General features: G+C 35.7%; 2 protein-coding genes across 4 annotated transcripts; one reads left to right on the forward strand and one right to left on the reverse strand.

The window, feature by feature from the left end:
• Positions 1 to 362: 362 nt before the first annotated feature.
• LOC109161971 (autophagy-related protein 2) lies at positions 363 to 11,227 on the reverse strand. Of its 3 annotated transcripts, XM_019310565.1 has the most exons (16): positions 10,821 to 11,227; positions 8,912 to 9,996; positions 8,084 to 8,232; positions 7,124 to 7,299; positions 4,588 to 7,049; positions 3,882 to 4,551; positions 3,665 to 3,777; positions 3,359 to 3,566; positions 3,093 to 3,206; positions 2,638 to 2,745; positions 2,413 to 2,545; positions 1,951 to 2,150; positions 1,255 to 1,451; positions 1,034 to 1,109; positions 772 to 924; positions 363 to 678 (listed from the first exon to the last, which is right to left on the reverse strand). In XM_019310565.1, exons 1-14 carry the CDS (start codon positions 11,022 to 11,024, stop codon positions 1,037 to 1,039), a joined length of 5,892 nt encoding a protein of 1,963 aa, XP_019166110.1. In that variant the 5' UTR covers positions 11,025 to 11,227; the 3' UTR covers positions 363 to 678; positions 772 to 924; positions 1,034 to 1,036. The 3 variants fall into 3 exon arrangements, with proteins under 3 accessions (XP_019166110.1, XP_019166109.1, XP_019166111.1); XM_019310564.1 differs by having other exon boundaries at positions 3,882 to 7,049; XM_019310566.1 differs by having other exon boundaries at positions 3,882 to 7,049; positions 8,912 to 10,021; positions 10,821 to 10,994.
• A 2,733-nt stretch (positions 11,228 to 13,960) lies between these two features.
• Positions 13,961 to 18,998, forward strand: LOC109162194 (probable N-acetyl-gamma-glutamyl-phosphate reductase, chloroplastic). Its single transcript, XM_019310937.1, has 14 exons — positions 13,961 to 14,315; positions 14,412 to 14,570; positions 14,962 to 15,069; positions 15,187 to 15,273; positions 15,418 to 15,468; positions 15,587 to 15,658; positions 15,901 to 16,020; positions 16,277 to 16,337; positions 16,445 to 16,525; positions 17,038 to 17,117; positions 17,218 to 17,307; positions 18,216 to 18,344; positions 18,448 to 18,607; positions 18,748 to 18,998. Exons 1-13 carry the CDS (start codon positions 14,253 to 14,255, stop codon positions 18,553 to 18,555), a joined length of 1,209 nt encoding a protein of 402 aa, XP_019166482.1. The 5' UTR covers positions 13,961 to 14,252; the 3' UTR covers positions 18,556 to 18,607; positions 18,748 to 18,998.
• The last annotated feature ends 3,082 nt before the right edge of the window (positions 18,999 to 22,080 follow it).

Raw genomic sequence — 22,080 nt, forward strand, 5'->3', positions numbered from 1 at the left:
TGGTTCACTATATTTAGAGGAAGGAATGAGAATGAAAAATGCCTCGCGACCTTGCTTCAGCGGCAGTGTACAGGCAAGTTAAGGGTATACTATTTGAGTTATGTCTCATGGTCCAATTAAGAATAATCAATCACGATTCCTTTATTTTTATATTTATTTTTTGTTATGATACGTTAGGGGTATACTATTTGAGTTATGTCTAATGATCCAATTAAGAATAATCAATCACGAAACAATAGACGATGACCTGATCCATTGATATACATACAAATTAATTAAAGAGGAAATTCCAAATGAGACATACACCAGTACAAGAGACAGTCAGAAACATGATGTATATCTACGTTAATGGAAATAAACACTCAGTTCAAGCCAAATGAATTTTATAATGAAATCTTCATCTTAGTTGTAATGAACATTTGGTTAAATATAATCCCCCATCCCCCCGAAACAACCCAGAGGGGGAGGGTGTACGTGGCACCATATGGGAAACTAAAACAGCAAAAGAGACTATCACTGATCAAATGACCCATTATGTACAGTGCTCCACTTGATGAGCAGAAAGAAATAAACATACTAAAACCCCATTACTTTCTATGTACACTCCATATTTACACATTAACATTTCTTTTTACAGGAAAAGAATTGGTTCGATAAACTCTACAATGTTTACAACACCTGGCAACCAATGAGAAGGACAAAATCAGTTTTTGATTTACATTAAAGCCACTTAATAAGCATTAGCAGAGATTTATCACAAGTATAACTCACCTATGCCAAAAAGAAACACAAGGTTGTAAATAGGAACTAAGCACGACACAATCAATCTCTGTACAAAAATCCACCCAAGGCAGCAAGCCTCCATTATCAATCAATCACTCTGTCCTCCATTTGCTTTCAGGGATTCATATATTTGAAGGCACTCTAGCATGATTCAGTAGATATTTTAGAACACTACATAATAAGCGTGTTAAGTAGAGATGTTATCGTGCATAAAAAAAAAAACAAATCAATCTACTTCTGTGCTACATACCAACTACATGAACTGTTGAGGCGGAGATGTTCCCATGTATTTATCCAAAGACTCTTTCTTGCGGTCAGGATCAAGGCTGCATAAAAATGTTGTTTACAATTATACTATAATCCATATGTCATGAAGTAATGCAGATAGAGCCAAGGTCACATGCGTGTGTACAGTACTCATTTCAGAGGGTATAGACTGAAGCAGGAGAGACCAAGAGAGCAAGGGTTCACCTGTTCCTAACCCCGATAAGAGCACAGTGAAAAGCACGTGCAGTGGCTGAAGCTGGAGCTATTGCTGCTGCAGGAGCAGCCTTAACAGCAGTCATTAAAGCACTTCCCACCCCAGCACCACGTTGGTATCGTTTCAAGGGAGTCCGTACCAAGGCAGAAGCAGATTTACTGAAGCCAACACTTATACTATCACATGCCTGCCAAATTACAGATTCACAGTCAATGGAGAGTGTCTTTTCAAAATAAAATTTAAAAAATCTAAATTGAATTCCCCGGTAGGGCTGTACAGGTATCATTCCGAACAATATCTGGTTTCATACCACCACCAATCTTTGGCTAACCCTCATTCAGTTATTTCCTCTTTTGAGAAGGATGGAACAATAATCATAAATTAGATATGATTAACCAAATGCATATAGTAAAGAAACTGCAGAGCAATCACTTGAAAAAAGTTTAAGACTTAAAAAAGAGGAGATTACAAAAGAAGGAAATGAGGGGAAGAAGCAGCCATTTAACAGTTTCACACACCAATCAAGAACAATATTCATTCAAAGACAAACAACTTTTTAACTAATGCTGGTTTAAGATTGGAACTACTTCTAATTAGCTTACAACTATTGGATCTAAAGAATCACAATCCTCACTTAACATGCAATGATGGTATAGAAATCACATTTCAGATATTGGAATGCCCACCTGCTGGATTCCTTGCCGAGCATCTACAGGTTGATTAGATCTCACACTGTTCCCCCTATTCTGTGCAGGCAATGGCATTGATGGTGGAATGCTTGTCAGTATATATTCTGCTTGCAGTAAAATTTCATGAGCACCAGCTGCCAAATGTACTCCCAACCCAATTGCTTCAAGTGATATACTTCTAAGGAATGCAAATGTGCCTGCAGAAAATACGACATGACGTCTTTAGGTATTAAGGTATTACAATATATTGCTGCAAGAAAAAATATGCATGAGAAATCTTTCCAGAGTTAAGTGACAGGCAATTTTAAGAATACAGTTCAGCAGCATCAAAATGACACCTTTTGTAAAAAAGAGCTCCATATTTGGCAGAAAGAAATTGAAAATATTTATAAACAGAAGATTGTATTTCTTTTGTGAAGTAGAGTTTCCAGAAATCATTAGTAGTTAATAACAATATACCTCTTTGCATTCCTTTAAGCAATTTGTGATCCTTTTTGTAGCTCTTAACTGGAAGAGATACCAATTTGGTAGCACCAGAACCAACAGCAACCAATGATCGAATAGGAGGAAGCCCTTTCAATAGTTTATGAATCTACAGAACACAACTCTTGTCAAATTGCATCCTCAATGTAGCCAGAATAGAAATGGAATCCAAATGATGCAATCTGGAGGTAAAACACTAACCTGATTCTGGGAAATATCTTCCAACCACTCCCCTATTATTGTTTCACACACAGAACCCCAGCCATAGACACCAACAGCATGGACATGTTTGAGGTTCATCTTAACACCCTGACATTAGAAATAAGAGAGAAGAATTGAATACCAATTTCTACATGCATAAGAAATCTCATCATCTTGCACCTGAAGTGCAATTGTCAAGCAAAGGAGAAAACTCATATTTTCTGTTTCTCTAATGTCAGAGCAAGTTTATTAACATAATATAACAATGACCCTGCAACCACTAGCTTGTAGCATTGATGTTAGAATTCTTAATTCACTATTCCTTCCCCCTTTTTCTCTGGTAATGACTAAATACATATTTATTGTGGGGAATATTCAATACAACCAACCAATGGAAGGTAATTCAAAAGTGAAAAAAAGAAAAGAAAAGAAAAGAGGGAGAATAAGAAGAATACCTTCCAAGGCACAAGGTTAATAAGTTCCACATACTTTCCACCTCTTAATGCAGCTAAGTCAACACGACAAGGACTATAGTCAACGCGAACAAGCGTAGGCCATATGTCAAATTTCTGCACCCAAAATTCAAGCAACCCCCATAACAAGGATAAGCTTAAAAGCTAACATGATAAATCCAATGCAAGGAAATTTTGAATAGTAATATTTTCTTGCACAAATGCAGGGAGCTACCAGATTTGGCAAAACAGAATTCCAAACCACTCACCTGAAAGTATGGAAGTAATGCTTCCATGGGGATTACATGACCACCAATCACAGTTTTCTGCTGTGAAATTGTTCTTGATTCATGTAGATTTTGTGAAGCACCCTGGGATGAATTAGATGCTGAGTTTGTTCCCCCAAAAAAGATGATGAGAAAATCAAGCTGGCTTTGGTGAAGATGCAACAGTATTGGGAGGAAAGAAATGCGCAATCTGAAGATAAACAACACATACTATCATTTTACTGATTGAACATATTTGACAAGGAATTTTTCATTGGTAAAAATGGAGGAAAGGGGTAACTTTCTAACCGGTACTCCTCCAGAGGGATGGCAGGATCAGGTCTGACAGCTTCTAGATCCAGCTTAATTGCTTTGGAGGAGGACTTTCTTGGACAATCTTTTGCCTGATAATACCCAAGCACCTTGAAAATCAAACAGAAGGGTTCAGATCCAGTCCAATCTAGGCTACAGGAGTTCTAATAAATAAATAATAAATCAAATAAAGTTTAAAACCTTTCAACCTTACCAGTTTCCATGGGGCATCATTGCGGCGGTCATTAAGAAAGAAATCCTGAACCGCAATGGACAGTCTAGATGCATGTATTCCACCATCAGGAAATATGTCATACTTAAAGCCCACTCCAGACAATATGAGCTCTAAGTAAGAAGTTATATCACGTACATATGTACCAGCAGAACGCTGGACACTTTTCTCAATATTTTGCCAGTCAGAGCCAGCATATAATCTCCAGGAGACATTCACATCATTAAAAACTATGCGACCCTTGACTTTTCCATTTTCATCAGTTCCAGTTTGACTGCTGGAAGCCTCACACTTCACATATTGCAGGGAATCATCGTGTCCACTGGCTTTTGAAACATGATCCTCTATAATTCTTAATGAGCTGTCATCATACCACCCACTACTTTCTTGTTGGTCATCTCCATTCTTCAGAGAACTAGTTTTGCATTTAAGAATATCATTTGGTGAGTTGCTTTTTAATGACAGCTCTGAGAGAGGGCATAAATCAGACAATACATAATCTTCAATGAATTCAGGCAATTTTTCTTCTGAAAATGAACTCTCACCATTTTCTAGTCCAGCTGCTGGAGATGACTCAGAAAGAGGCAAGCTCTTACAGAAATGTTGAGCTGCAATATTACTATAATAACATGCCTCACCAATACAACTATCATTTAATGACACATGAATAGGTGATTCACAAGTATCAGCTTGAGCATCACTAATTCTCTCTACCTGAAATGCATCTTCGCATATTTCATCCATAATATTTATTATACTGGCTTTACACTCCACATCCGCTATTGATGTCAGGACAGTAGAAGTTGATATGGGAGAGTCGCCCTCAAAGGTCCATAATTCTTTACTCCCACTTGCCTGTTGAACATTATCCCACCTCGTTTGCAAGTGCACTACTGATTCTTCCATATCAGGTGCAAAAAGCTGTTGAAGTTGGGTGGCCAAACAAATCAAACCATAAGTAGTGTCATGACAAGTATTCATAAAAATCTGGGATCCTGAGCATTCAACTTCCCACAAATTACCATTCTCACAGTAAATTCTCAAAAGTGCTTCAAGGTTGGCCTCTTGAGCAACTTTGACATAGCCGATCTTGCGAAGATGCTCAACACCATAAATATGGGCAACACTCCCCGGTTCACCAACCACAGAAAGAAGCAAGCCCAGATCCCGCACACTAATTTTGTAATCCCTGACAGCAGAATCAGCAAAACTGGTGTTGGATATCCTCAAGGAAGATGCTGCCAAGAGGCAAGCAACATGCTGCTTGTCTACCACTTCATTTCCATTGCCAGAATCTAGCTTGAAATCAGAGCCTTTGCTAAACATCAAATACGGCTCATAGCTCAAACCAATGTCTACCAAGTTAAGAACAAAAGAACATTCAAAAGGCAGACTTTCCTTGCAACATTTTTTCTGTGAACTGTCATCACATTGTTCAGTTTCAGGAGAGGGCAAACTGAAGAAGGATGTAATCCTATCCAACCAATCCAACCGTCCACCAACTGCCACAATAGTGCCACACCTGACAGTAATGGATGTGTAATTGCTCAAACTTTGAGGATCCAAAAGGTGTATTATATCAGAACCTGATCTTTTGGAAAATATTACATTTGAACCTTCTCCATCACCACGTCCCATGGAAGCATCATTGCATGATATCAGAAGAACCTCTTCCCTTGCAACTCCAGAAATATGCCCCCACAACTTTCCATCACTGTGGAGGACGCGGAGAAAACTAGTATTGCTAATTCTTCCAATGTTAGAAGCAGAATAAAATCCGAATTTCTTAACCTCAAGTCTCAAACTATGCCAACAACCTGGTAGCTCATACTGGAATGATCCCTTAACATTCTCCACTACTTCCAAACCAATTGAAATAGTTAAAGATTCACATTCAATGAGAACTGATGCTTGTGATGCAGAAGATGTTTCTTTAGTATCAGCTGAAACAGAGGAAATTTGTGATAAACGATCAATCAACTGACTCAGAAGATGATGTATGCAGACATACTGAGACTTGCTTAGAGTAGCTACCAAAGGAGATATCCGTGCATGAATGAAAAATTCAGAGCTCTCTATCATCTTTCGTTGAATACCATCAAAATCTTCTGAATCCTTCACTGTACTAACAGATGCAAATTCATAGTCTTTTCCCCTAAATCTATCTCTCTTCCTGTTAATATCTGAAGACGCAAGGAGTTTGGCTTTCTTCACCATATCACCTGTGGCAACAACAGGACTCTCCTGCCAGAACAAGCTAACAACAGAATGTTGTGTTCCGCAAGATATGGACATAATGTTCTGAGCTAAATATCTCTGCTTGTGTTCAGCATCAGGGCTACTATCTACATTCTCTTCAGATGCTAAAGTAATTAAGTAGATATTAAGACCCCCAAAACTCAAATGCAAAGACTGTGATGTTTGTAAAGAGTACATGTTCTTGGAACAAGCAATTGATGTTTGGTTCATGGCATCTCTTTTATTCCCTGTTGGTATTGATGAAGAAAGGTCAAGAGCAATCAAGTGTTCCCAAGAAGAGTAACTCCTTAAACCTCCACCTTTTCCAAATGGGAAACACAATATTATTCTAGCATTTGGAATGAATACATTGCCCATTAAATTTTCTTGTGTGAAAGAGCTCTTCATTTCTTCCTTTTTAGAAGAAAACTGATAGTCCTCGCAAGGAGCCACTATGCTAGTCCTTTCAAAAGAACCCCCAATTTGCTTCAGAAGTTCAGATATTTCACAAACCAAATCAATATTCACCCAAAAAATGAAGTATGGTAGCTTCAATGAGAAAGACATTGGTCCAATGAACGAGTCACCAGAGGAATCAATTCTGATTTGACACTGAATATCACCAACGGTTTCAAGTAATTTTACCTGAACCACATCATCTGGACCTCTAAATGTTTGTGGGTGTGTGCACCTATAATCAGATAGCATAGAAAAATCTCTAGTAGCTCCAGTTAGATTGTTTAGTTCGCCTTTTTCGCTGGACCTAGGAATGTGTGGGATAGCATTTTGAACTGCACCTTGAATTTCCTCTATGTCCTTACCATCATTCAACATCACATCCCCACTAGAGAAGCAGTCGACCAGTCCAACATGCTGCACCTTAGCTTCAAAATTCATTTCGTGACGGCGTACCTGTTAAATTCATCTTGAATATTTAGTAATATAGAGAATACAGAGCAAGTCCAGAAAAAGACAGCTACAGTTACCTGCAATACAAGGGACATGTCATTGAAATGTGCACTCATATAATGAACAGAAGAACCAGTAGTTATCTGGGCTGCCTCCGCACTGGAGCAATGTTTGCCATCCTCATCAGTGAAGAAAAATATTATAGATATTTTGGAAATAGTTGCCCTGAGGTTGGTTTCAACATGCAGCTGATCTGAGCCAAAGAATGCACATGAATGGTTTCTTTAAAGGAGTTTTTCTACAACAAAAGGACCTTAACTACACAACCAATACAGTTATCCCTATTTAACAAAGAAATATAAATTCTTCAATCCCTTGCTAGAAAAGGGACAGATAAAATCAGGAAACATGAGAACATCTTTGAATTTGTATAAAATACGCAAAGTGATTCAAGCATGAGCTAGGCATATCAATGCAATTTAATAGATAAGATATGGGGAATTCAGATCCTTCAGATCTTCATATAGCAGGCAAATTCTCAACACTGACATCTCCAGATCAAATGCAAAAATTCCAAAAATTTCATGACATCCAGCTCCAATACTTGTCCAACATCATCTATCGTTCACTTTTTCATACTGAAGATAAAGAGCATGATGCTGAGGAGACATGTTACAACCATTTTACAGGAGCGACCACTTCAAATTGAATACTAAATATCTTTGCATGTATCTTGAGCATTTGAAATAGATGAAAGATTAGCTTCCTTTATGACTATTCACCTATCTTGTAGAACTAACTTCTTGATTGAACATGTAATGATGCAGAAAACTTGAAAGGGGAAGTCACATCAATTGTTTTCTAGTATATAAAAACTCCATAATTGGAAAATTTTAGCAAAAGCAACAAAGCAAGGATATTTCATCTTGCATGAGCTTTACTGCCTTAACACATCAACTAGTAATAAATGAAATGGCAATTTCTACCAAGTAATACACCAACTATAATATATAGTTGTGAAGACAATCAAGACATACCTGAAGGAATATGTAATGATCCAGAAGCAAGAGTGGATGCAGCAGTTATTGCACTGAAAACAGAACATGTCCAATTCCACATCCCACTGCTTCCCAAAGCTGACTGTGAATTTCTCAAGCCATCAAAACATTCAAAAAACTGATCCACACTGCAAAAGAGTAACAGAAGAAAATGAGATATCAGTAAGAATCCATGTCCATACAGATTATTAGCTCATTATTACATAGACAGTGAGTAAATCAAAAAGCTTGTAATGATTACTTCATATGTAGAAGGGAGGAGATAACGTAATATAATAAAAATACTCAAGTTTTGGTAAAAGGATTAACTATTTCAGTTGGAGTACTTAGGGCAGAAAAACCATGAGAAACGACAAAAATGATGTTAGAAAATGAAGAGTTGTCAGATTTCTTTATTTAACATATGATGCGCACATAAGGAGTCATACATTTATCACATGTTATAGAAAGAAGGGTCATTTATACTCACATCCTATAAATAATAGGCTCTTGTAATCAAGGTATCATTCAATCTATCTAGTTTCACATCTTCTTCTTCTCTCTCCCTCTCTCCAAATGTTTTACAATTCAATAGTCCAAATCATTATTTCTTAACACATGATATGAGGAGATGGTTTACATTTCTAATACACATATGTTGTAAGTGCAATTGCCAAATAAAATAATTTAAAAAAAAAAAAAAAAAAGGCAGATAAAAAGTTCTCAATGCACTAAATAAAAAGATAGTGCAAAACTGGAAGGATTTGTCAGACATTTAGTTCAAGCTGCTTCGATATAAATAACAGAACTACAAAGAGAGATTCAAACCTAGCTCCAAAGTCAGGTTCTTCAATTTTGTCTTTCTGGCTCATCAACCAATCTGAAATAAGATGTGACTCAGACAGTAGGGCCTGTGTCACTGGCTCTTCATCAATTTGAGGAAGGTATTCTGCAGAAAAATATTTATGTCTAGGAAGAACCTCTTCAGCAAGCCTACAAGAATCTGTATTTGATAAGCCATAATTCAGCTGTTCATTGCAGTGGTCAGATTCAGTTCCCTTGCTAATGATGCTGTTCCTGTTCTTATCCCCCATGTCTTTGAAAATTTCCCACAAGTGTATGAAGCTTCTAACACTAGTAGGTTGGAATTTCAATTGCAAGGGATCAATAAAAGCATCTGCCTCCAGTTTGTGCATATCAAGAGAACCATTATTCCAAGGTATATACAATTTCAGACTCCCTGAAAACCCACCACTTTCACCAGTGATTACTGGGATGGTCACATTTCGGTAAGAGCCGCTTGACCATTCACCAACTGTTGTTCCCGAAGCACATGGATATGGTGTCTTGTCATCAATACCATTCATGTGAAGAAATTCAAGTACCACTCCTTGAAACTTGACAAAGTTGGTCATTTGACTTAACCCAAGTAAGTTACCAGCCATCACCTCACAATCTGAAGAAGCACTCTCAGATATGCATGTCCCACAGTCTATCTCAGTCAACCTTAGAACCAATATTCTACTAAGACCTTTGTCCTTTTCTGCAGCAAAACAAGGATCAAATGCTACAATCACTTTTCTAATTTTCACATGAAATTTCGTGAGCAGCCATTTTACCATATTGGCAATAGTTTTGACTCCTTCATGAACATCCAAGGAAGTGCTTCTTCCAGCATTATCAACAGTATCATGCTCAAGATTAGGCGAACCATGGCTGACATAGTGGTCCTGAGGTTCCTGACTGGATGTACAAGCTCCAGATCCATTTCCAGAGACATGGCATGAACGAGGAGCAAAAACAAGCTCAAGTTCATCAACCTCTACACTGCATCCATCTCCCTTCCAGGGCATCGTAACCATCAAAGAGCCAATAGAACCTTCTTTCATCACTACTGCTGACGTGGAACCAAACTGGAAAACAGAAGGGTACAATGGTCTGTAAAATGAGAATGTGTGAGGTTCACTTTTCCACCTTCTCTACATGGAAAAAGCGAACTCTGCGAAAGGGTATAAAGAAGTTTGGTATAGGAATAATGTTATATTTTATATGAGACATGTGTAATCATAGCCTAAATCAACCCTCAGAATCACGTGGTTCTATCAGCGAGGTCCAAAATACAAGGTAAATTCAAACTAGATATTGATTGAAATAAAGACAATGACGTCCTTCATTAAGACTACCCAAAACAGAGGGAATGAAACCTGTTCTGCTGGGAACATTACTCCCTACACTACAGTTAATTAAATTAGAGTAGTATAAAACAAACAAGTTTGTTTCACAATTTTATTGTAACTGATTACACTACAAATAGAAGATAAAATGTGCTGTATCATATGCAATCAAACAAGGCAAAGTAAGCTTCTTCTTTTTTCTTTTTTTTTTTTTTGGGTTTTTCAACTGTACCAAATGGCTTTAGGAGTGGAGGAAGAAAACAATTTAAACTCATAAAAGGGTAAAAGGAAAGTATGTCACGATCAAGCATGTGAGCACTTGAAAGTAACGTCCTCAGCTGTAAAAAGGCAGGTTTATAACCAAAATTCCCAATTCAGCTAGCGTAATAGCTTATCAACTATAAATCTCTAAGTTTTCCTCAGCTTATACCTAATTGCCTACCAATTCAGTTGAAGGAAAGGATGAAGTTGCAACCCTAAAGCTTTCTTCGTATTATGATCATTATATTATACAAGACATTAGAAAACAAAAAAGGCAACGAATGTACCGGCGCTAACGGTACCTTTTGATTGAGATAATCAACGTTGAGAGCAAGATCAGAGAGCTGAATGGTTCCGGCGCTGAGCTGGACATCGAGCTGGTTGAGATCGATGTCTCCAAGTATGAATTTCCCCAATTTCTTCTTCAACACGAACTTGCAGACCCTCTTCATCGCCCAGCGGGAGAACATGGCCTCCGCCGACCTGGCGATGTTCCACGGAAACATTCTGAAACTCGAATTCAATCAGAGAAGTCAATTGACGTGCCTCTCTGCAGAACATTAGGGTTTTCTGTAATAAAAAATGGCGCGCTGCTTATGATGGAGGTTAGCTCCCACCTCCATCAAGCTAAAAAGAGATGACGAATAAGAGAGAAGAGGATAGAGAGAGAAATAGGGAGGGTTTTAGAGATAGAATAAAATACAGACGCCTTCTTAGAGACTTAGAGTCGTGTTTGGACACTAATTTCGTGTTTTATGGAGTATTATTAATATTATTATTATTATTTAATATCATATTTGTTGTAATTTGAATTAATAAATACAAAGAAACTATCATCAAATATCATATTATTAAATAGTAAAAATAATATTTTTATTGTTTATAAAAAACAATTTCACATATTATTGCACTACCACGTCCCTTAAGGGTGTATTCAATTATGATTTTGTAGACTTTTAAAATAATAAATTAGTATTTTAATCAATCAAATTTAGAGACAGAAAATTAACTTTTAAAGAGGGGAATTAAGAGGGAGATGCAACCATGCTTCATTATTGTTATTCTTACGTGAGTTCAAATAAATGATATTTTATTTATTATTTGTGCATCAATAGCAAACGCAAGTTGCTTTATGATATGGTTCACCTGGCCACCTGGGAAATGGGATGACTCTTTACTTAGTTGGAAAGCATTTAAAAAGTAGTCAATTTATCCAAAATAGAGCATCTCAAAATCTCAATAGTATCGGAATTTTGTCAAATTTTGTCAAATAAGAAAGATATGGGGAAGGAAAATATGGGGAAAAAAACAAATAAAAAAATTGGCACTCATTAGACATGGTTGGCGAGCAACACGAGTATCCGCGGTGTTTTTTATTTATTTTCCTCACAAAATCACCTTTAGATACATTTTTTTATTACTCACTTAAATGTAGAAAAGTCTCGCCTAAAATGCATTATTGGTGAATGGTGATGATCTTATTATAAAAAGTGTTTATTTAACATACACATAAAACGATACAAAAAACAATGTCGAATAGTGTTATAAATTTATAGAAAATTGATATTTTAATAGTTATTGACTATTTGTGCTTTAGTGGTTTAAAAGGAAATGTTTGTCCGAAACATGGTGTATGTAAAGCACCAATGGCCTCCTTATTTGTAAGTGTACGGAAGGCAAAATCCACATGATATGAGTGGTTTCTATGCCTTGTTCACCCACCGTCGTACATGTATGCTATATAGTAAATTGACTGGATCGGGACGGCTTAAGCGAGTCAGGTTTAGATTGTACTTCGGATTAACCTGTCCGTTTGACACCTCTACTATGGAGTGACTTGTGATATTAAATAGTTCAATGAACTCTACACTTCTTTCTTAGACCAAATTTGAAGAAGAAGCGAGGTACCTAACTAGTTATCTCAATATTACACCATGGGTGAAAAAGAATTACCTTATTCCACCAATTGGGTAAGCTATCTAAACCGATCTAAGATTTATAAGCAATTGGAAGATTGATCAGAGCAACGGAGAAGTGATTGGAGCAATTAGAGGAGTGATCGGAGTGAATTTAAGATTTATATAGTTGTTATTTTTAGAGAGAGGTAGAGAGAAAATATGTGTATAAGACAAAAGGAGAATGTGAGAAATGAGAATCAAGCGTGCGCGTTGTGTGCGTAAAGATATGGAGTGACTTGTGATATTAAATAGCTCAATGAACTCTACACTTCTGTCTTAGACCAAATTTGAAGAAGAAACGAGGTACCTAACTAGTTATCTCAATATTACACCATGGGTGAATTCAATCGTAAAGGTGAAAGATAATTACCTTATTCCACCAATTGGGTAAGCTATCTAAACCGATCTAAGATTTATAAGCAATTGGAAGACTAATCAGAGCAACGGAGAAGTGATTAGAGCAAGTAGAGGAGTGATCGGAGCGAATTTAAGATTTATATAGTTGTTATTTTTATAGAGATGTAGAGAGAGAATATGTGTATAAAACAAAAAGATAAAGTGAGAAACGAGAATCAAGCGTGCGCGTTGTGTGCGTATATATATATGGGGTGAAAGAGAGGTACTTATTTTCACTAATTGGGTATTCTATCCAAGTCGATCTATGATTTATGAACAATCGAAATAATGATTGGACCAATGGGTGAGTGATTAGCAAGGGCAATCGGTGAAGTGATTTGAGCAAATCTAAGATTGATATAATTGCTATTTTTAGATATAGATAGGGACTGATTGGAGCAAATCGGAAGAGTGATTGGAGCCATCGAAGGAATGGTCCGAGTGAATCTACGCTTTATATAATTGTTATTTTTAGAGAGAAATAGAGTGAGAATATGTGTATGAGACAAAAAGAGAGGTAGAGAAACGAAAATCAAGCGTGCGTGTTATGTGTGTATATATATGGGGTGAAAGAGAAGTACCTATTTCCACCAAATAGGTATGCTATCTAAGCCGATCTATGATTTATGAGCAATCGAAAGACTGATTGGAGCAACACGTTAGTGATTAGTGCAATTCGGAGAGTGATTGTAGCAAATCTAAGATTTATATAATTGCTATTTTTAGAGATAGAGAGAGAAAGTGCATTTATTGTGAAACAAAAAAAAATAGAGAAATGAGAATCAATCACGCATATATATATATATATATATATATATATATATATATATATATATATATATATATATATATATATATATATATATATATTCTTGTAAAAACTGAGTACAATCTTAGTCATTTATCATGGTTCATTAATAGATTCGCAAACTGAAGACACAGGTTGTGAAAAAATAAATTTAACCCTTAAATTGATGTTTACATAGCATAGGGTGATTGAATATTGATGAAAAGATTTTAATGATCAAGTATTACATTTGTCTAAATTAAAAGATGTTAACAAAATTTAAAAAATCAAATCTGCTGACCAACGTGTTTTGGACTTTTGGTGACGAATTGCAATCCCTAGACCCTAGTTGTTGCTTACGAAATTCCGGGCTAACCCGCTTCTAGTCTTCGTCTTTCCCGTCCTTTTCCTTCAAATGACCGAATACACGGAGTAATAGTTTCTGTAGTTCTGCGCCATACCACTGTCTCCGCCGCTGTCGGTGTTGGGCTCTTGACTCTTGAGCTTCCCATTTCTGCTACGAGCCTACAATTTTTTACTTTTTTTGGTCTATAAAGTTTCCCTCGTCTCACACTCAGAGTTTAGCCGTAAAGATGAGTTCTTTAGGTGCTTTTAGTTCGAGTTGTCTCGATCGAGGTTACCCTTTGAAGTTTCAGGTTCATTTTCTTGATTATTTATTTATTTTTTTTCAGAAATTTGTAAGATTTTGTTCTTGCGAAGAGGGCGAATGATTAATGCAGTTTATATTGTAGGATGAATTGAAGAGTTCAAAGCCGAGGAAGCTCTGTGTTAGAGCTTCTTCAGTGGCGTCACCTCCACCGCAAAGTTTGCAGTTTTCGGCGGCTAAAGCTCAACAATCAGAAAAGTTTCGAATTGGTGTTCTTGGAGCTAGTGGCTATACTGGCTCTGAGGTACTAGCTTTCATCGGAAATCATTAATACAGTTAGTGTCATTATCTGAATGGTCCGTAGAATAATCTTTATTTATAGTTGTGGAAATGGAATTCAGAAGTTACTGAATATTGATTTCTTGAGCGCCCTTTTGTCGAATGTGTTTAAATATATTTGGTGACTCCAGTGTACTGCCACAGTGCTACTAGAAGACACTGCTTTGCATAGGAAGTTGTTTGCAGTTTTGAGATGGGTGACATGGTGTGAGTTCTTGAACTTTGAATTCAATATTGATTAATGAAACTGGATGATCTGTAAAGGGTTATATGTATTCTCCCAAAATTCTGGTTTGTACTCTCTTGGGTGATATATGAACTTGTTTTTAGGCTACTGATTCCCCAACATTTTGCAGATTATCAGACTCCTGGCAAATCATCCCCAATTCAAGATCACTCTAATGACTGCAGATAGAAAAGCTGGTCAATCGATAGAATCTGTTTTTCCTCACTTGGTATCACAAGTAAGGATCTCAATGTCATCATCATTAGATATATTATTTTCCATATCTCCCCCGAGAATTCCTTTGGTTTTATTATACATTCCTCTTTAATTATGTACAACTTTACGTTTCTTTCAGGATTTGCCAAACCTGGTTGCTGTCAAGGATGCAGATTTTTCTTCTGTGGATGCAGTGTTTTGTTGTTTACCACATGGAACAACCCAGGTTTTTAGACAATTCTTTGCCGTCTCATGATGAAGTTTACACCTTTAGCCATATAACAGAATTTATATTGATTGTAACTGATTCATCTATAGACACAAACATATCTATGCTCTTCCAACAATTGCTGATTACTTTATTTTTTAGGAAATCATCAAAGGTCTGCCAACTAGCCTAAAAGTTGTTGATCTTTCTGCGGTATGATACTGACCAATTGTTTTACCATACACTGTACTGTGTTCACAAGCAAGTATCTTTTGATACTTTCGGGAAATGTTGCACTATCTGACTGATGCAATGTTTATGTGATGTGTAGGACTTCCGACTGCGTGATGTTGCCGAATATGATGAATGGTATGGTCAGCCACACATTGCACCAGAGTTGCAGGTACGTTCATTCACTTGGAGTTGGAGTAACTCCTTTATGAAAGAAATAAATGACAATGATGAAGGTCTATAACTAAACTTATAAAATTTATCAATAAAGTATTCAGCATCTCTAGTTTTAAAGATTTTTTTCTGCATGAAACATGAGTTGAATGTAATGATTTTCTGTATCTGATTAATGGTTTCCTCTTATCTAACCTAAGGTTTTCATATTTTGTAATGCTTTCTTGCACTTGAATGCAGAAAGAAGTAGTATATGGTTTGACTGAGATCTATAGAACAGAAATCCAAGATGCACGATTAGTTGCAAATCCAGGCTGTTATCCAACATCTATCCAACTCCCTCTAATTCCCTTGATAAAGGTTGTTGTTTAGTTGAACTATGTCTACACATTTTGCCTTTTTTTTTTTTTTTTTTTGTCAGTTAATTGAGATCAATATCTTGTTTATCTTGATTATGAAATAGCCTGAGTAATGGCTAGAAGCTTAAGTCATATTTCAACCTAAATGACTGGCCTGTAAATGGATTTCATGGGCCATTTGGAGCGTTTAAGGCTTGCTTCTTTTTCTTTTTTTTTTTCCCCTGTTGTTTCTTTAATTGTTTTCTCAACTCTTGCAGGCTAACCTGATTGGACTCAAAAACATCATAATTGACTCAAAATCTGGTGTTAGCGGAGCAGGTTTGTTATATAAGAAAAGCTAGTCATCCTTAATATAATCCATGTCATTTGTGCTACTTGAATTTAAGCATCACAGAACAATTTCCTGCACTTGTGTTATCTTACAGGACGTGGTGCAAAAGAGGCCAATTTGTACACTGAAATAGCAGAAGGGATTCATTCTTATGGTATTACAAGGCATCGCCATGGTGAGTAATTAAATTATAGTAATGCATAAGAAATATCTACTACTCCATATATTATAATAACTGCACGTTGCCGTATTGATAATCAATTATAGTGATGCATAAGGTGTATTTGCTACTCCTTATTATATTATAATAATAATAATCCTATTTTATATTTTCCTAATTTCTCTTTTTATTAAAAAAAAATAAGAAGAAGAAGAAGGCATTTTTCCATCAAGAACCATATGATATATGCCTAGATTCTGCAACTCAAAGATTTCTGCACCTTGATATGTATAGTTCTGATTTAAAAGATGTTAGGGGATTTTTTGAAGGGCCTTGTTAGATCTTCAATAATTGTTTAACCCTGAAATGGACTACTTTGTCATTTGATCCAACGTGAAGTTTCACCAGGCTAGGAAATAGTAGTTACTTTGTAGTTAAAACAAATTTTGCACGGCTGATGGGAGCTACCTACCATCTCTAGCTCTAGACCACTAAAGTGGCGATAGGGTTTCTGTTTTGATTTGCAGTTCCGGAGATTGAACAAGGATTGTCAGAAGTTGCTAATTCAAAAGTTACTGTTAGTTTCACTCCACACTTAATGCCAATGGTAATAGCTAAAACCTTCCGCAACTTCTAAACTATTGATGTTTGCTTGTTCATCTCTGAGGTATTTATGTTGTTTCTTTTACACTCTTGTTGATTGACAGAGCCGTGGCATGCAATCAACTATATATGTGGAAATGGCTCCTGGAGTGACAACTGATGAATTATACCAGCATTTGCGGAGATGTTATGAGGTCTGTTGTTTGTGTCTTAACTTTTTAATAATCCGTACCTAATTATCAGGTCTGCAACCATTGTGAATCACCCAACCTGTTACCTGTCCTATTTGATTGTTCTCCCATTGAGATGGAATGATAAGTTCTTTCTAGTCATTGTCTTCATTTCATATATCAAAAACCTCAAAAAATAAAGGAATAAGGGTCAAAATAGGCCACCGAATTATACACGAAACTGTAATTGGGTCATTGAAAAAAAAACTGCAATTGGATCCCTGAACATCGCAAAATCATGCGATTGAACCAAAAGTGGCTTGTTTACCTATTAGTTGCTTATGTGGCGGTTACCATATTTAAAAAAATATTTTTTTACAATTTTATTCTAATAATTTTAAATAAAAAAATAAAATATAAAAACAAACAAACAAACCTGCTCGGCTAAGTCTCTAGATTGCCGGAGACGAAAAACCAGTCTTCATCTCCGGCAGCCTAGGGACGAGACGAAGAGGTCCTGTCGTCTCTGGCATGGAGACAAAGAGCTCTTCATCTCCGGCACTCCAGCAGTCTTGAGACAAAGCCGAGCAGGTTTTTTTAAAATTTTTTTTTTAATCTGGTAACCACCACATTACCACATCAGCAACTAATAGGTAAACAAGTCACTTTTGGTTCAATTGCATGATTTTGCGATGTTTAGGGATCCAATTATGGTTTTTTTTTTTTTTTTTTTTTTTTTTTCAATGGCCATTGCAGTTTTGTGTGTAGTTTGGTGGCCTATTGACCCTTATTCCAAAAATAAAAAGTGATCGAGTTGTGTGTGATGATTGTCATGAACTTCAGAACTTTTGCAAAATATGTTAGACCAAAAAATGGCACCTTTTGGTTCTTTGGAGAAAGGGGCCAAATTGATTGTTTTTTAATCTATCCAGAACGAAGAATTTGTGGTATTGCTAAAGGACAAAGAAGTTCCTCATACCCGACATGTCCGGGGATCCAATTACTGCCTCATGAATGTCTTTCCTGACCGAATTCCTGGGAGAGCTATAATAATATCTGTCGTAAGTCCTCGGAATTATTTTGCCGGATTTACTTTGTATCTGTATCAAACTAGTCATCTCCTGCAAATATTTTGGGGCTAAATTCCTAATGATCTTGCTGCAGATTGATAATCTTGTGAAGGGAGCCTCTGGTCAAGCCTTGCAGAACCTCAACATAATGATGGGAATTCCAGAAAACACAGGGCTCCTTTGCATGCCCTTATTTCCTTGAATAATTTTCACCGTTTGACCATCCTCATGGTGGTCAGCATTCAAGTCTCGAGGTAACACCCCTTGAGGAAGAAGGAATGGCAATTATATACGAGTATATAAGAATATAAAAAGGGTGTTTTTTTCTTTAAAAAAAAAAACACTTGTTGAGCTGAATTGCATGAGTGAGCAGACTATGAAGTGTTGTTTGCAGGTATTTATGCAGCATTCTCTCCTAGTACAACACAGATTGAGGCAAGCTTCCAGAAAGTTTTCTAGTATTTGCCTAATGTTCTTGTCTTTCACTGTTGTCAAGTAGTTTTTCTTGATGCCATGGAGAAGCTTTAAGGTTTTTGCTTCAGATTCTTTATGGATGTACTAAAGCAATCAATAATAAGCCTGTGTAGTAATACTAGGTTCTTTTAGTTATTATTACCTTTTAAAAAAATGGTTTTCTCGGTTAAAGATTCGGTAGTAAGTAGTAATATTAGACTCTGACTAATCTGTAGCCTAATTATCATCTAACCATGAAGTTTATTCAAGAACAAAAACATAGTGTTAAAAGTGCATCCAATTCAGGTTTAGGATGAAAAATGAAGATTATTTCATTTTGTAATTATGTATTTGTGTTCTAATTTGCATTTTGTAAATGATATTTCACTTAAATATTGAGAATTGTATTAGTTTGATTAGGGGTTGAACAGAGAGATAGGGATAGAGAAATATTTTCTTCCCCTAACAACATTAGAGAATGGGGTAGGGTTTCTGGGATAAGGAATAAGGTAGGGTTTTAAATAATCTTTGTCCCACATTGCCCATTTGCTATCCTAGATAAAAAGGAAAAAGAAAAGAAAAGAAAAAAACTAAAAAGTTGTCCTTGTATCTTTCCCTTTGGACTTTAATAATTTAGTGGGCATTCTTTGATTTATCCCTGTGGGTTATTAATATCCAGGCTTGATATATTAACTCGAACACCCTGCATAATCAATGTGGCAAATTATTATGTGTACCCAAGTTTACCTGTCTAAAGATACACAATTTACATATTAATTTATCTTTGAAAATTTACAATTTGTGATGATCGTGTATTGTATTTATACATTTTCAAAACTTAGAAACACAATTTATATTCTAAATGGTCACAATTATAATACTAAAAATACATAATTTAAGACCATAATCCACCTTGCAAGTTTGACCCTGTTCCATAGTATAACAATTGAATCAATGGTACGTGATGGTAAAAAACTAAAAATAGTGGCAAAGTGTACTGCTGCAATGTTATTATCTCCCACCCCCACCAACACCAACTTTACTGTTTTATCTTTGGAAAAGGACCCGACCCAGGCAAGTGTACGGCGGTGCGCATATATTCGCTAATCCAGTTGGGTTTCAAGAAATTTAAAATAAAATCACCGTCAAACTTCTATACAGAAAACTCGGCAAATTATACCATGTACCAAATTCTACATAGTTAATAGATTATATGTTTATAAATAAATTGAAAGCACATAATACATTAATTAAAGATACATAATATACTGTTAACATATTATTTGCTTTCAATTTGTTAATTGTAGACACATAGGACTTGTTTGCTAACTTAGTTAGCTTATCAATCAATTTTGACTTATTTGATCACCATTAGCTGTTTGACCGATTAAATAGCCAATATGAGTGTTTAGCTAATCAGCTTTTTATAATAATTTATTACTCCAAAACGTTAAAATTCAAAAAGCTATTCAAAACAGTTTTTTGAAAAAAATAAGCTATACTTGTAAATGTCATTTTACATGTAAGCAATTATCAGCTAATAACTAATTTACTGAACATCTTTTTACAACTAGCTAATGCTATTAGCTAGTCAAATCTGCTAACAACTATCAACTAACTTAATCTGCTATCAGCTAACAGCTATTTGTCAGACTTCTCATAATTTTTAGATTAGGGTCCACGATGGTATAACAATAGAGAGAAGTCTCTATATAAAAAAAAAGTTGAAACAAAAAACATTGGCTTTTATCTATGAACTGGACCGCATGCAGAGGGTTTGGTTGGTTTGCAAAGTGAATGAGGAACAGTAATATTGTGTGAAAGCTGAGGCATACACATAACACATGATGGAGTGATGAAGGGGGTTTTAGACACGTAAAAGGGAGGATTCTGGGACACAGAAGTACCCATCATTCTTAAACATAAGTACCACTGCTCCTTATAAGCTCCAATGTAATAATCAATCAGATCATGGGATTCATTCACTCATCACTACTAATGTACTTTGTTTTTAGCCGTGGCCGGGAGGGATATAATACCTATTTGACCACATAATTACTTGTCATTTCTGTGGTTATAAGACACTGTTGCCCGCCCATTACCACACATAAAAGGGACACCAAAATCATTCTAGCTTGCGTGACACTTATGTTTAAGGTATCGACAACTACAAATAATATTGCTAACCACGCATCAATCCCAGTTTGATTTCATTTTTCTTAAATAAGGTATCGACTCCAGACATCAAACAAAAATAATATCTATCTATCTAAAATTATATAAGAGTCCATAAGAGTAAGACTCTAACAGGAATATTTAATGGAGCAAATACCAATTTTGGTCCCACGAGTTTTAGCAAAATGACAGTTTTGGTCCACATGTTTAATTCCTACCAATTTTCATCCACGACTATTGTTTTAGTACCAATTTTCATCCACAACTATTGTTTTACTGCCAAAATTCATCACGCCGGTCACTCCTTCGTTTAAGACATGTCGGAATATGAAATTATTAAGGGTAGTTTCGTGCTTTTCAAATTAGGATCCATATTTGAGCATGAATAAAGGGATTTAAGCCCTAAGATCTATCCCAATTCGCAGTTTTCCTCCTCAAATTAAGGTAGGATGAGGAGGAGAACTGCGAATTGGGATCAGTCTTAGGGCTTAAATTCATTTATTTATGCTCAAATTGGAATATTAAGTTGAAAATAACGAAAATGCCCTTAAAATTTTTAGATTTCAGGATGTCTTAAATTGATGGGTGACTGACGTGATGAATTTCGGTACTAAAATAATAGTCATGAATTAAAATTGGCACTAAAACAATAGTCGTGGATGAAAATTGGTAGGAATTAAACATGTGGACTAAAACCGTCATTTTGCTAATACTTATGGGACCAAAATTGGTATTTACTCATATTTAATGTGTTGGTATAATCACTTATTGTTGTAATAATTACGAAAATGTCATTGTGTTCTTTTTATAAAATTTTGAGTAATTGATTTTCTTAGATAGAAGGCTAACATTATTTCACTTTTTTTTTTTTTTTTTTTTTTTTTTTTTTTTTTTTTAATAATAAGAACCATTGTTCTCACTTGAACATACTCTTTGTGTGTACATTGTATTTATATTCTTCTGCTCTTACATATTGTTTTTACTTTTACATTTCTTCTTTTCTTGTGAAGTATTGAGTATTTCTATTATTCTAATTTATATTTTTTATTAAACATTTATTAGTTGTCTAATGCACGAAATTTGACTAGTATACTATTAA

Source organism: Ipomoea nil, unplaced genomic scaffold, assembly GCF_001879475.1.
Source record: "Ipomoea nil cultivar Tokyo-kokei standard unplaced genomic scaffold, Asagao_1.1 scaffold2926, whole genome shotgun sequence".
In the NCBI taxonomy this organism is placed as follows: Eukaryota; Viridiplantae; Streptophyta; class Magnoliopsida; order Solanales; family Convolvulaceae; genus Ipomoea; species Ipomoea nil.

Bases quoted from the DNA above. Each gene is read 5' to 3' on its own strand.
- LOC109161971 (XM_019310564.1), bottom strand. From the start codon at position 11,024: ATGTTTCCGTGGAACATCGCCAGGTCGGCGGAGGCCATGTTCTCCCGC. The intron at 1,452-1,950 runs GTGGGCATTCCA...GTAATTTGGCAG, and splicing joins CTCGGCAAGGAATCCAGCAG to GCATGTGATAGTATAAGTGT. The intron at 1,110-1,254 runs GTGAACCCTTGC...ATTTTTATGCAG, and splicing joins CTTATCGGGGTTAGGAACAG to CCTTGATCCTGACCGCAAGA.
- LOC109162194 (XM_019310937.1), top strand. From the start codon at position 14,253: ATGAGTTCTTTAGGTGCTTTTAGTTCGAGTTGTCTCGATCGAGGTTAC. The intron at 15,469-15,586 runs GTATGATACTGA...TGTGATGTGTAG, and splicing joins AAGTTGTTGATCTTTCTGCG to GACTTCCGACTGCGTGATGT. The intron at 15,659-15,900 runs GTACGTTCATTC...ACTTGAATGCAG, and splicing joins ACATTGCACCAGAGTTGCAG to AAAGAAGTAGTATATGGTTT.